The following is an 11,135-nucleotide window of genomic DNA, read 5'->3' as shown; positions in this document are numbered from 1 at the left end:
CAAAGACTAGGGAAATTCCTTTAGGACATCTAACATTTAAATAGCAGCTGAGCTAATGACCAAAGTCATATTAAAAGAAATGAAAGAGCATCTGGTAGCCTCCCTCCTTTAAAGTTAAATGCTTTTCAAAACAAATATTTATGCAAACCAAAGACTTTTAAACCACACTGTTTATTAGGGTGACAAGTACTCTCTGTACAAGAGAACCAACTCAAAATTAATCAGAATACTCACAAGTTGGCTGGAAGAGAGGAGGGGAGGGAGGGAATCAGTAATTCTGTGAAATCTGATTTTTTTTTTTCTTTGGGGGGGGAGGAACTAATTCCATATTACAAAAAAAATTATTTTTGGTAGCTATCAGGGTGAGACTGTATCCAGGAAAAAATTTTCTATAGAAAAGCTTTCACTGACCTTTTACACTGCATGTGTTTCACAATCCAACTGCAATGTCTTCAGAAAGTTTTGTAACATTGGGTATTACTCTGATTATTCCATTAGAGGGCAGTATTTGAAATAAGGTTTTTTTTGTTTGTCTACTTCAGTATCTAGTATTAAATGCCAACGATTATTTAAAGTGAGCTTTCAGTCTTGGTAAGGGCATGAGTTCATGGGCATGAACACAATGAAAAATTAATTTCTGAAAACTATCCCAATGAATGTAATATACATGCTGCTTTTTGTAAGTAGTTACTTTTTGCCCAGTTTCTACTCAGACATGAACTGTCCTGATGTTTCTTGTATACCGGTGTTCTACAACAGCTTTGTGTAGTACACAGGAGTGCAGTACATATGAAAAACTCAGGTCATTCTTTGCTACTGACTCAAAAATTCATTACTGGGCTTCACAGCTGCTATACGTTCCAGTCTTGATTGAACCTGTAGTGGAAACAAAATGACATTTACAAACTGTCCCTCACATTGATTGCATTTATTCATGAGTATCAGCCAGTCACACAGTTAAGTCATTTTCTGCAATTAAAGTCTATACTAATGGATTAATAGAAAGTAATGCATTTATGTGGCTATTACATGCCTGCACCTGGTGATGGTGAGAAGTATGAGGCCAAGAGGAACAATTTGACATATAATTCCTAGAGTGTCTTGTGGAATTGAAATTATAAATAAAACAACTTGACCTATGTGCTTAGCATTATTTTGGATGCAGAGCTACTGTGTGTATTTTCTGTTGTGAGAAAAGTAAAAATCTGTGATTTTTCCTGAAGTGACAGTCAAGATCATAACCTTCACCCAGGTCTACACTAGCAACTTTTACTGGTATAGCAGTGTCTATTAGGGTACAGGAGTGTTTTGGCAAAATTTCTATACTGGCAAATACCCTGGTCTAGATGCAGTTATACAGATTTTGTGGCTAGTTCACTTTGCTCACTGGACCAGTATAAGGTATGCCTCCACTAAAAGGGCTTGCTTACCCATAGAGCTGTATTGATTGATCCTTTCTAGTGTAGACTAGGCCTTAGTCTTGTAACCTGCTTCTGTCTCTACCTACTATTTGCTGCTTCAGGAGCAGGCAAAACATTATTCAAAGTGCCAATCCTGTAATACTCAAAGGAGAACAGGATATTCCTTTGAGCTTATACCATAACCCAAAATGTTCTCAAGCAGTAGTATACTCCCTCCCCAGGACTAGGAGCTAGAGCCTGACACTTTGAAGTTAAAGGGGCCTTGGTCTGGCTGTATGGGGTGGGGAGTGAGCACAGGGCCCTAGGCAGTTGCTCACTTGCTCATCTGTAAGGCCAGCCCTGCCTCACACCTCAAAGTGACAACCCCTGCCCCATACCAGGCCCCCTCACTTCTGTGCTGCTGCTGGTGGTGCTGCTGCCTTCAATGCTGGTCTCCCAACTCTGTAGTCTGGTCTCCCCTACAATAGCCAGATTTCATAGTCCATGATCCATTTTTCATAGCCATGAATTTGGTAGGGACCTGGGTATGTTAGAAGATATAGTCCCTTTCAAAATAATAATACAAGTACTATATCTAGCTTAGTAGTTCATTATATTGCCATATTTCTCATATTAGCTGGTTTGAGTCTGCCTCTTCCTTTTAGACTCCTGCCCTATTTAAGGTCTCTGCTATAGTGAATCCTGTCACAGTTAATTAGGCCTGAGTCATTACTAGTCATACTTAAAATTGATTTTTCTCCAGTGTTCTCTCCAATTTAAAAATCTAGTGTTCAATGAATTCTCAATGCATGATAGCAGGAATCATGCAGGAGCAACTGTTTCTAAATGCAGTTACCATACAATTTGCCTAAATTTATGTTACTGACTGAGGATTTTAGACAGTTCTGCAATTCATTTGCATCTCAGATCATTCACTGATGAGAATAATAGTATCAATTATAACTTATTAACACTGTCAAAACCACCTTCTGCCCAGATGTTTTCACCAAATTAACTGACTTTCAACTCCAAGACCCAAACTAACAGTGTTTTGGGTACAAGACCAATTTGTATTCATTGAAAACATTATTGCTTATTTTTCTCTCATCACTTTTAGATTGTTAGCTGTTTAGGAGCAGTCTGTCCCACACTGACAGCCCTTCACTCATTACAGGAACTACCACAATACACGTAAGAGAATCTAGATCCTCGTTCTTCTCGTACAGCATGAGAGGGAATTATGCCCACAGCCACCCGGAAAAGAGAACCAAGAGCCAAAGCAAAAATGCTTGTGTGATCTAAAGCCACATCAGATGTTTTTAATTGTGAATCCAGTACAATTTTTAAAAATACTACACAATACATATCAGATTAGACCAGTGGCTGTTAAGGTTAGCTGTTTTGGGCTTTTCAGTCCTGATTGGTTTAACAAATTAGGGCTTGTCTACACTTACTGAGGAATCGAGGAGGAGCGATCGATACAGCACCAGTCAATTTAGCAGGTCTAGTGAAAACCTGCTAAGTCAACTGCAGGCCACTCTCCCGTCAACTCCTGTACTCCACTGGATCAAGCAGAGTAAGGGGAATCGACGGGAGATCATCTCCTGTCAACATTGCATAGTGTGGACCCTGCACTATGTAGATCTAAGCTACATCAATTTGAGTTATGCTATTCAAGTAACTCAAATTGGGTAGCTTAGATCAACTTTTCCCTTTAGTGTAGACAAGGCCTTAGGGGAAGATGGAGCTAAGTTATGCAACTTCAGCTACATAAGTCGCTGTACTTAGATCTAGTTACCACAGGGTCCACACTATGCTATGTCGACAGGAGACGTTCTCCTGTCAACTCCCCTTCTGCTTCTCATTCAGGTAGAGTACAGAAGTCAACAGGAGAGTGATCTGCGGTCAATTTAGCTGGTCTTCACTAGAGCCGCTAAATCGACTGCCAGTGCATCAATCGTCATTCATCAATCCCCTGGTAAGTAGAGACAAGCCCTCAGACTCTCTTGTGCTACTTTATACAGTGCTTATTATTAATATTGGTGTTGCAGTAGTGTCTACTGGCCTCAACTAAGCATCAAGGTCCACTGTGCAAGGCCCTCTCCATACAACACAGCAACAGTCCCTGCCCTAAAGAACAGACAATCTTAAGTGTTAATTGTTTCTGTAAGGCTAAATAGTTAAAAGGCTAAAAATTCATTACATGTCTATTACAACACTTCACACATAAAGGTGGTTTAGACAACAGATTATCCTACCTGGTCAAAACTCTTGTTTAACTGGGTCAAAGCTAGATCATGCTTTTTCATTAGTTTCTGGTGTTCTGCCAAGCTGTCTGCTTCCTTTGTGAGTTTCTCTAGACAAAACAAAGTAGGCAAGGCATCAAATATGTGGCCATTAAAGCAATAGCTGAGCAAACGCTGTAATAATTTACATTTATTTGCAAAATAAGTTCCAGTCAAGTTTTCATACCGTAAACAAGTCTGCAGAGTAAAATGCAGTGCTTCATTCTGTTTGGTGCCTTCAAACCTGACCTCAAATTGTACTCTTATAAAATCCTCCCATCTCTGTGGCAACAGTACTAAACAGAACAGCTATGGAGGAACTACTAGAGCATATTTGGCTGGCAACAGAGCACACCTCCCTTCTATTACACTCTGCATAGTCCCTAACCTCTTCTAGTCTATAACTGTAGGAGAGGAAGGGTCCATTTGTGCCATGGAAAATGTACTGTGTAGCCTGTGCCATGACAGGTTAAGCTTTGATGCAAAGTTTAAAATTCCCATATGCTGCAGGATACTTGGTACTGTTGCACTCTGCTGACTCCCACAGAGGCAGGAACTGGTTGCAAAGCTTCCCTCAGTGTTTTACTTAAACTATTGCAGCCCCTTAGGCACATGAATCTATTTGGCTTGAACCAGAAGTTACCCATGTGGTAACTGACTCAGGCCTTGGCTACACTTGTAAGTTAGAGTATTAAATCAGCCCCAGGCGTTCTAACTTCTGAGGTGTCCACATGGGCAAGACACACAGAGCGCCTGGACTCTGCAGCTGGAGTGCTCCTGATAATCCACCTCCAGGAGAAGCATAAAGCTTACTGTGCCCCAGCTGAAACGCCCAGTGTCAGCATGGCTGACGTGTTGCATTACTGCACTGTGATTGGCCTCCGGAAACATCCCATAATCCCCTGAAGTCAAGTGGCCACTCTTCTCATTGTTTTGAACTTGGCTGCAGGCATGTAGATATCCCCTTTCAACGTTCCCTTTCTGACAGCTTGCATGCTTAACTGCTCCCGGATACAAAGCAAACCATTACTGTGGAATGCTGCTACTGCAGAGGCAGGTAGCTAGGTGTGTGTGAGAGAGAAAGAGAGAGAGGGGATGGGGTGGGGGCGGATGGGGTTTCCCCCTTCCCTCTGCCCAAACTTACAAGACAGCATGCTGACACACTCTCTCCCCCCACATACACACTCCCTGTCGCACTCCACACCTCTGATTTAAAAAGCAGGCTGCAGCCACTTGCACGCTGGGCTAGCTACAATGCACTGCTCTTTGTGGGGTTGCAAGAGCTGCTAATGTGGCTACGCCAGTGAGGGCAGCTCTTTCTCTGCTGCAGTCTCTGAGGGCTGGTTTAACTCCCGGCTCCCTCCATCGGCCAGTATAGCCATGCCCTCAGTTCAGTCAGCCAATCTGTGCCACTGCTTCGCCCCCGGACCCTGCCCTGGCAGTCGGGCTGCAGGCGCACCGCCAAACCAACGCGGTACCCGCGTAGCTTAACCCCGCGGCTGGGGCCGCTCTGACGGGAGGGTGGCCGGGCCCTGCAGCCCCCCGCAGCGCTCCGGGGACGTCCCCTCGGTGAGCGGCCCCGCAGCCGGCGTGCCGGGGCAAGGCGCGGCGGGCCTGGCAGACAGGGGCGCTGCCCCACGCGCGGGGCTCGCCCGAGTGAGCAGAGCAGGCCGCGGCCTCCCGGGAACGACCTAGGGACCCCCGGGACCGGAGGCCGCGCCTCGCCGGGCGCATGAACCTGCGGCCGGGCGGTGCAGAGCGGCTGCCCGGCGCGGCCCCGCCCGTTACCTAGCGCGGCAGCCATGCGCCCGTACGCCGCGTCCGAGGCGGGACCCTGCGGCGCGCGCGCAGCCATGCTCAGCCTTTGCCGGCGCTGCGCGTAGCGCAACCGTCAGAGAATTGGCTGAATTGAGTCGCGCGCGCCTTCCCGCCAGCGCCCTACGAGACTCGTTCCCTCGCCCGCCGTCAGGTGACCCAGCGCGACTCATGTGACCTGCCCCCTCCTAGAGCGGCGCTGAGGTTGCTGTCACGTGAGCGGGATGGGCCGTTTGGTCTGTGGCTCGCGTGGCTGCTCCCCTTTCTCCTTCCCTCCGCCCCTTGATCCTCCCTCCTCTCCAAGGAGATGAGCGCGCGCGCGCCCAGGCCCCGGGGCAGGCAGGGTCTCGGGGCTGCTGCGGGCAGCGATGGGAGAAGGCGGGGACTCCAGCGCCCGGGGCTCCGAGCAGCTCCGGCTGGAGCTGGGGCAGGAGAAGCAGATGAAGTGAGTTCCCTTCCCAGAGCGGTGGGGAAAGGGGCCGTGCTCGGTGTCTGCAGCCGTGCACGGGAGTCAGCGTGGGCCGTGCAGGGAAAGGCTCCCGGCGCGCTACAGAGGAGGTTGAGACTAGGGCCTGCCTGGCATAAGATTTCCTAGTGCTTTCCGTTATAACACCCTGCTGTCAGGTGCTTATAGCTATGCCATCCCTTGGGCACTGGGGCTGAACTTCTCCAGGCTGGTGTCTGCCTGGGGCTGAGTTGTTTTGGGAAAAGGTCTGCCAAGGAGCTCCAGCTGTTTCAGAGAATGAGGCTAAGGAAATATGTTTTCTCTTGCTGCAGTGTTCTCACAACCTTTTCTTTGAGATGCTCTAGCGCAGTGGTTCCCAAACTGGGGTTCACGAACCCCTGGGGCTTCGCCAGAAAAATTTCACTAATGGCAGCCAGAGGACCCAGGCATTGGAGGCAGCAGGTGGGACTGGTTGCAGGGCAGACAGTCCGAGCCCCAGGGAGAGCGGGGCACTGCAGTTGGGGCTGGCAGCCTAAGCCCTGCCCCCATCAGCGGGGGAGTCAGCCACCCAAACCCTAGCGCTCTGCGTGGGGCTGGCAGCCTGAGCCCCAGGGAGAGCGGGGCTGGGCAGTTTGGGCTGACAGCCTGAGCCCTGTCCCTGTCAGCAGGGGAGCCGGCCTCCCGAACCCCAGTGCTCTGCCCAGGGCTGGCAGCCCAAGCCCCGGTGGTCAGCAAGACCTGCAGCCCAAGCTCAGTGGAGCTCAGTTGACCGGGGCGGTCAACAGGGTCCAGCAGCAGGAGCCTCACGGAGTGCGGAGGAAATTTAAACTTAAATCCCTGGAAATATTCATTTTTAGGAGGGGATTCACGAGATTTCACAATTTAGTGAAAGGGGTTCGTGGGCTGTTTAAAGGAGAGGTGAAACTAAGATTTGCTGGGCAAGGAGACTAAAAGGGGGATGAGAAGTCTGAGGAGAGGAGACTGAATGTCTAGGTGAGGCAAATGGGAGTGGGACAAGAAGCCATGGGTGAGGAAGAGACAGTACACATTGAAGGGCCTGGGGCAGAAAGGGTCAAGCTTGAGGAAAATGGACAGATGACTCTGTGCCCACTAGAACACACTCCCCTCTGGAGTCTGGAATGGAACCCCAGATTCCTGAGTCTCACCATCCTTCTGCTGTTAGCAAATATTACTCCTGGGGGAATTGTGTGCCACTGCGCACGTGCAGACTTCTTGCTGGATGCAGAATTATTTATTGTGCAGAAAATATTCTCTGTGCAAGAAGTGCTGCAGTTCTGCCTCTCACCCACCAGAGGCCACTGTGGTGCCAGAACAGCCCGCTGCCTGGCACTAACAGCTAGCAGCAGGCTGCTTTTGTCAGAGCTGCCAGCCAGCTGATGGAGCCAGGTTAGGAGGCACAGTGGGGCACACCGGGCTGCCGGGGGGGGGGGGGTCACAGACTGGGGCATGGGCTCAGGAGTTAGTCATTGAGCCAGTGTCTGAATGGGAAGAGAGCTCTGGGTCACATGGGGATGCGGGGGCTAGGGGGGCTACAGGGACATATAGGGATGGGGGGGTGCAGGGACACACAGGGTTGGGGGCAGATGTACCTGACTGAATGGGAGAAGTTAGGGGTCAGTCAGGGCCTGTATGGAGGAAGCTCGCCAGCTCCCTAGCAATCCCCTCCTCTCCCTCCCCCCCCCCCAAGAAACTGTTCCATACTTCTCCCACCCACACGAGTAACTCTCCAGGTTCCTTTACTCTCCCTCAGCTCCTCCGTTACCCCTGGCTCCCCCAAGCCTTTGCACTGCTTCTGAGGGATGCAGGAAATACATTTCTGAGTTGTAGTTTAAATGAATTACTCCAAGTTCTATATTAATATGCCTAGTAAGGAATCCATTTGTCCAAAAACAAAAAAACCCTGAATCTTTTTATTTGTCTACATTGTTAGACATACTTGCTGAGAATATTTTGAAATAAATTACCAAAATAATTGAGACTGGTATTATCATACTGTGGTGTTTTGACAAATAAAATATGCAGAATCTTGCAGAATTTTATAATTTTGTGTGCATAACTTTTAATTTTTTGGCACAGAATTTTATTTTTTTGTGCAGAATTCCGCCCAGGAGTAAAATATCTCTGAAACCCACTGGCTCCGTCTTTTGGGGTAGGAGCAGCAGTTGTCAGATACCCTCCTAATCTTCTTTCTTCTAACCCTGCCCTCTCATGCATTTATCTCAACTCTTTCCATACTCCTCATCCCTTCCTTGCAGTATGTTAGCTCTCTGACTTTCTCTCTTCCTGTTGGTGTCTTCCCTTCAAACCAACAACTGTTTTGTTACCCTCCTGACCCTGTGCCCCTCCTCCCAAATCTGAAGTTCATGGGGGCAAAGAATGACTGGAAAAAGGAGTAAATTATGACTTCCCTCCACTCACCCCTTCCCACTGGAGACTTCCAACCTCCCTGGGTTATCTGGCCCAACCTCCTCTTGGACTGGGGCTTCCTTTGAAACTCCTGGCATTTGCAGGCTCCAGCTTCCCCACAACTGGTGCCTTCCCTGTCTCTTGCCTCATATGTCAATTCTTCAGTTTCCAATCCCTTGTTTGCCTTCCTGCTCCTCTGAGCATTGATTTGGCTGTTTAGGTGCTGTCATTTTACTGAAAACTGGTGTCATTTCAGATTTAAATACCTGAAATAATCAAATTTACTATTTTTAAAATCCTGTGACTCTGAAATTGACCAAAATGGACTGTGAATTTGGTAGGGCCCTAGTTATATACGATTTCAAACTCTGGGTTTACCTACTAGTTATTATATACTTTGACAGTTAGTTTCTGAATGAAATCTAAGTTTTTGTCATAATATGTGGCCAAAAAGTTCTAGGAGAATGATTTAGTCTCTAAGCAGTGAGTTCTGAGTTAAACTGAGATCAAAATTTCCAATAGCACTTTTCTCAGGTGTACTCTTATGTATCAAGAACTAAGATAATAATTTGTTCATTAGCGTAACACACCATGTCTTGCCAGACAAATATTGAAATCTAGAGATAGTATATGTTATCTTCATATGAAAATGTCTCCAATCACAAAATTTCAGAAATGCCTCTATATTTCTAAAGCACTGTAGCAACCCTGGAGAAATAGTATTGTAATGCTGGGACACTGGACAGAGTGGGCTGGTGCTCTGAGGTGGTACTGAGAATTCTCTTTGAGATGCATGGCTAGCAGATCTTGCTTACATGTTCAGAGTCATACTAATCACCATTTTGGGGATCAGGAAGGAATTTTCCCCCCAAGTTAGATTGGCAGGGACCTCAGGATTTTTGGTTTGGTTTGGGGGCTTTTGTTTTTCACCTTTCTCTGCAGCATGAGTCTAGCTCCCTTGCTAGGATCATCTAGGTATATCTCACCAAATCCTTTCCCTGCCATTGCAGGAGCCTCTGGCATTCGTGCATCTCAGTCCCTCCTGTTCCTTGCCTGTGGCACACAGTAGTTTAGTCTTCTGAGGGCTGTAATATTTTAGTGTAATCCAGTTTACTGGACCTACTACAGGGGCAATTGGGTAGGGTTTAGTAGCCTATATGCAGGAGGTCAAACTAGATGATCCAGTGGTCCCTTCTGGCCTCAATCTCTCCAATGTACATAATGGAATATAAGTACAAGGACACTTCATCTGTACATAAAATTCAAGTTAGATTTTGTTGTTTGTAAGAAAATTAATTATATAACCATTTAATTAACTTCTCTATCACAGGGAAATGCTTGAACTCTCAATATTTGAATTGAGAAACACACTAACAGAACTTGAAAGAAGACTTGGCAGTGTTGAGGATGAAGGTACGTAGATAATAATTAATCTTGGCAGGATTCGATTTTAATCGAAAACTGTCAGTAAATGTGTGCAGGCAGCAGCACAGACGTAAGGGTGGCAATGCCATGCCGTGCCGTCCTGACTTCTGTGCTGCTGCCTGCAGTGGCTCTGTCTTCAGAGCTGAGCTGCCGGCCAGCAGCCGCCGCTGTCGAGCTGCCCGCCGCCGAAGGCAGCACCGCCGCCAGCAGCAGCAGGACCACCGCAACCCCTACAGTACAGTCCCCCTACAGTAACCTTGTGGCACCCAACCCACACAACTCCCTTTGGGGTCAGGACCCCTACAGTTACAACACTGACTGGAGTGAGTGAGTGAGTGGGTCCCTGACAGCGCAGCTGCGGAGAGCTCCCTGCACTGCCTCAGGGCAGTGACACCTGGTCCCTGAATGCTGGGGCGGGGCTGTGGCCCTGGCAGGGCACACAGAGACTCCTGCTAGGACGGCATGGAGGAGAAAGAGGACAAGCTCCCCGCTGCAGGGCTGACTGCCATTTGCTGAATGTCTCTGCACTCACCAGCTGGGAGTGCCAGGGGTCTCTGCTTTGCCGTGCCAGGACTGCAGCCTTCCCCACATCTTGTGCCTGCAGGGATCAGGTGGCACTGGCCCAGCGGTTGTGTAGGGAGCTCTCTGCAGCTCCACTGTAATTGGAGTGGGGCTGTGACAGCAGAGGTCTCCCTGCATGGCCATGGGGCCTGTGACACCCAATTCCTGCAGGCACATGGTATCGGGGAGATTGTGGTTCTGGTCCAGCAGAGCAGAGACCCCTGGCCGAGACTGCAAGGAGGAGGAGAGGAGACTTTGTCATCCCTGCTGCTGAATGGTTCTTCTGGGCAGGAACCATTCAGCAGTGGGTTGACCTTTCTGCAGCCAGGGACTTGTCATCCTCATGACCCTGGCCTGGGCTCTCTGCTCTTCCTCTCCAGGACCACAGCCTACTCTGCACTTTTTGCCTGCAGGAATCTAGTGTCACTGGCTATGCAAGGGAGTTCTCTGCAGTCATGTTCCAACTCGCTTGCTCTCCAGCCCAGAACTGTTCTTACAGTATGTACAGATATACACTTTAACAATGAGAGTAATTAACCACTGGAACAATTTACCAAGGGTCATGGTGGATTCGCCATCACAGACAATTTTCAAATCAAGACTAGATTTTTTTCTAAAAGATGTTCTAGGAATTATTTTGGGGAAATTCTATGGCCTGTGCTATACAGGAGGTCAGACTAGATCAGCATTTTTCAAACTGGGGTCCATGGATCTCTGGGGGTCCCCAGGGGTACTCCAGGAGGTCTGTGGGCCCCAGTGATCAACCCCTTCCCTCAA

General features: G+C 48.2%; 1 protein-coding gene and 1 long non-coding RNA gene across 5 annotated transcripts in view; one reads left to right on the top strand and one right to left on the bottom strand.

The window, feature by feature from the left end:
• Positions 1-152: 152 nt before the first annotated feature.
• Positions 153-5,667, bottom strand: LOC144261123 (uncharacterized). Of its 2 annotated transcripts, none has more exons than XR_013345156.1 (3): positions 5,474-5,667; positions 3,659-3,756; positions 153-876 (listed from the first exon to the last, which is right to left on the bottom strand). It is a non-coding gene; the product is annotated as an uncharacterized LOC144261123 (long non-coding RNA). The 2 variants fall into 2 exon arrangements; XR_013345158.1 differs by lacking the exon at positions 5,474-5,667 and adding an exon at positions 3,873-5,234.
• Positions 5,668-5,757: 90 nt separating this feature from the next.
• Positions 5,758-11,135, top strand: part of CCDC169 (coiled-coil domain containing 169) — a 44,958-nt gene continuing 39,580 nt past the window's right edge. For all 3 annotated transcript variants that reach the window (XM_077810295.1, XM_077810285.1, XM_077810275.1), the window contains exons 1-2: positions 5,758-5,945; positions 9,703-9,785. In XM_077810295.1, the coding sequence (XP_077666421.1) occupies positions 5,869-5,945; positions 9,703-9,785 (160 nt within the window). In that variant the 5' untranslated portion in view covers positions 5,758-5,868. The remainder of the gene's footprint in view (positions 5,946-9,702; positions 9,786-11,135) is intronic.

Source organism: Eretmochelys imbricata, chromosome 1 (genome assembly GCF_965152235.1).
Source record: "Eretmochelys imbricata isolate rEreImb1 chromosome 1, rEreImb1.hap1, whole genome shotgun sequence".
NCBI lineage: Eukaryota > Metazoa > Chordata > Testudines > Cheloniidae > Eretmochelys > Eretmochelys imbricata.
Note: the sequence above shows the minus strand (reverse complement) of the source record. Positions and strands in the feature narration are given on the sequence as shown.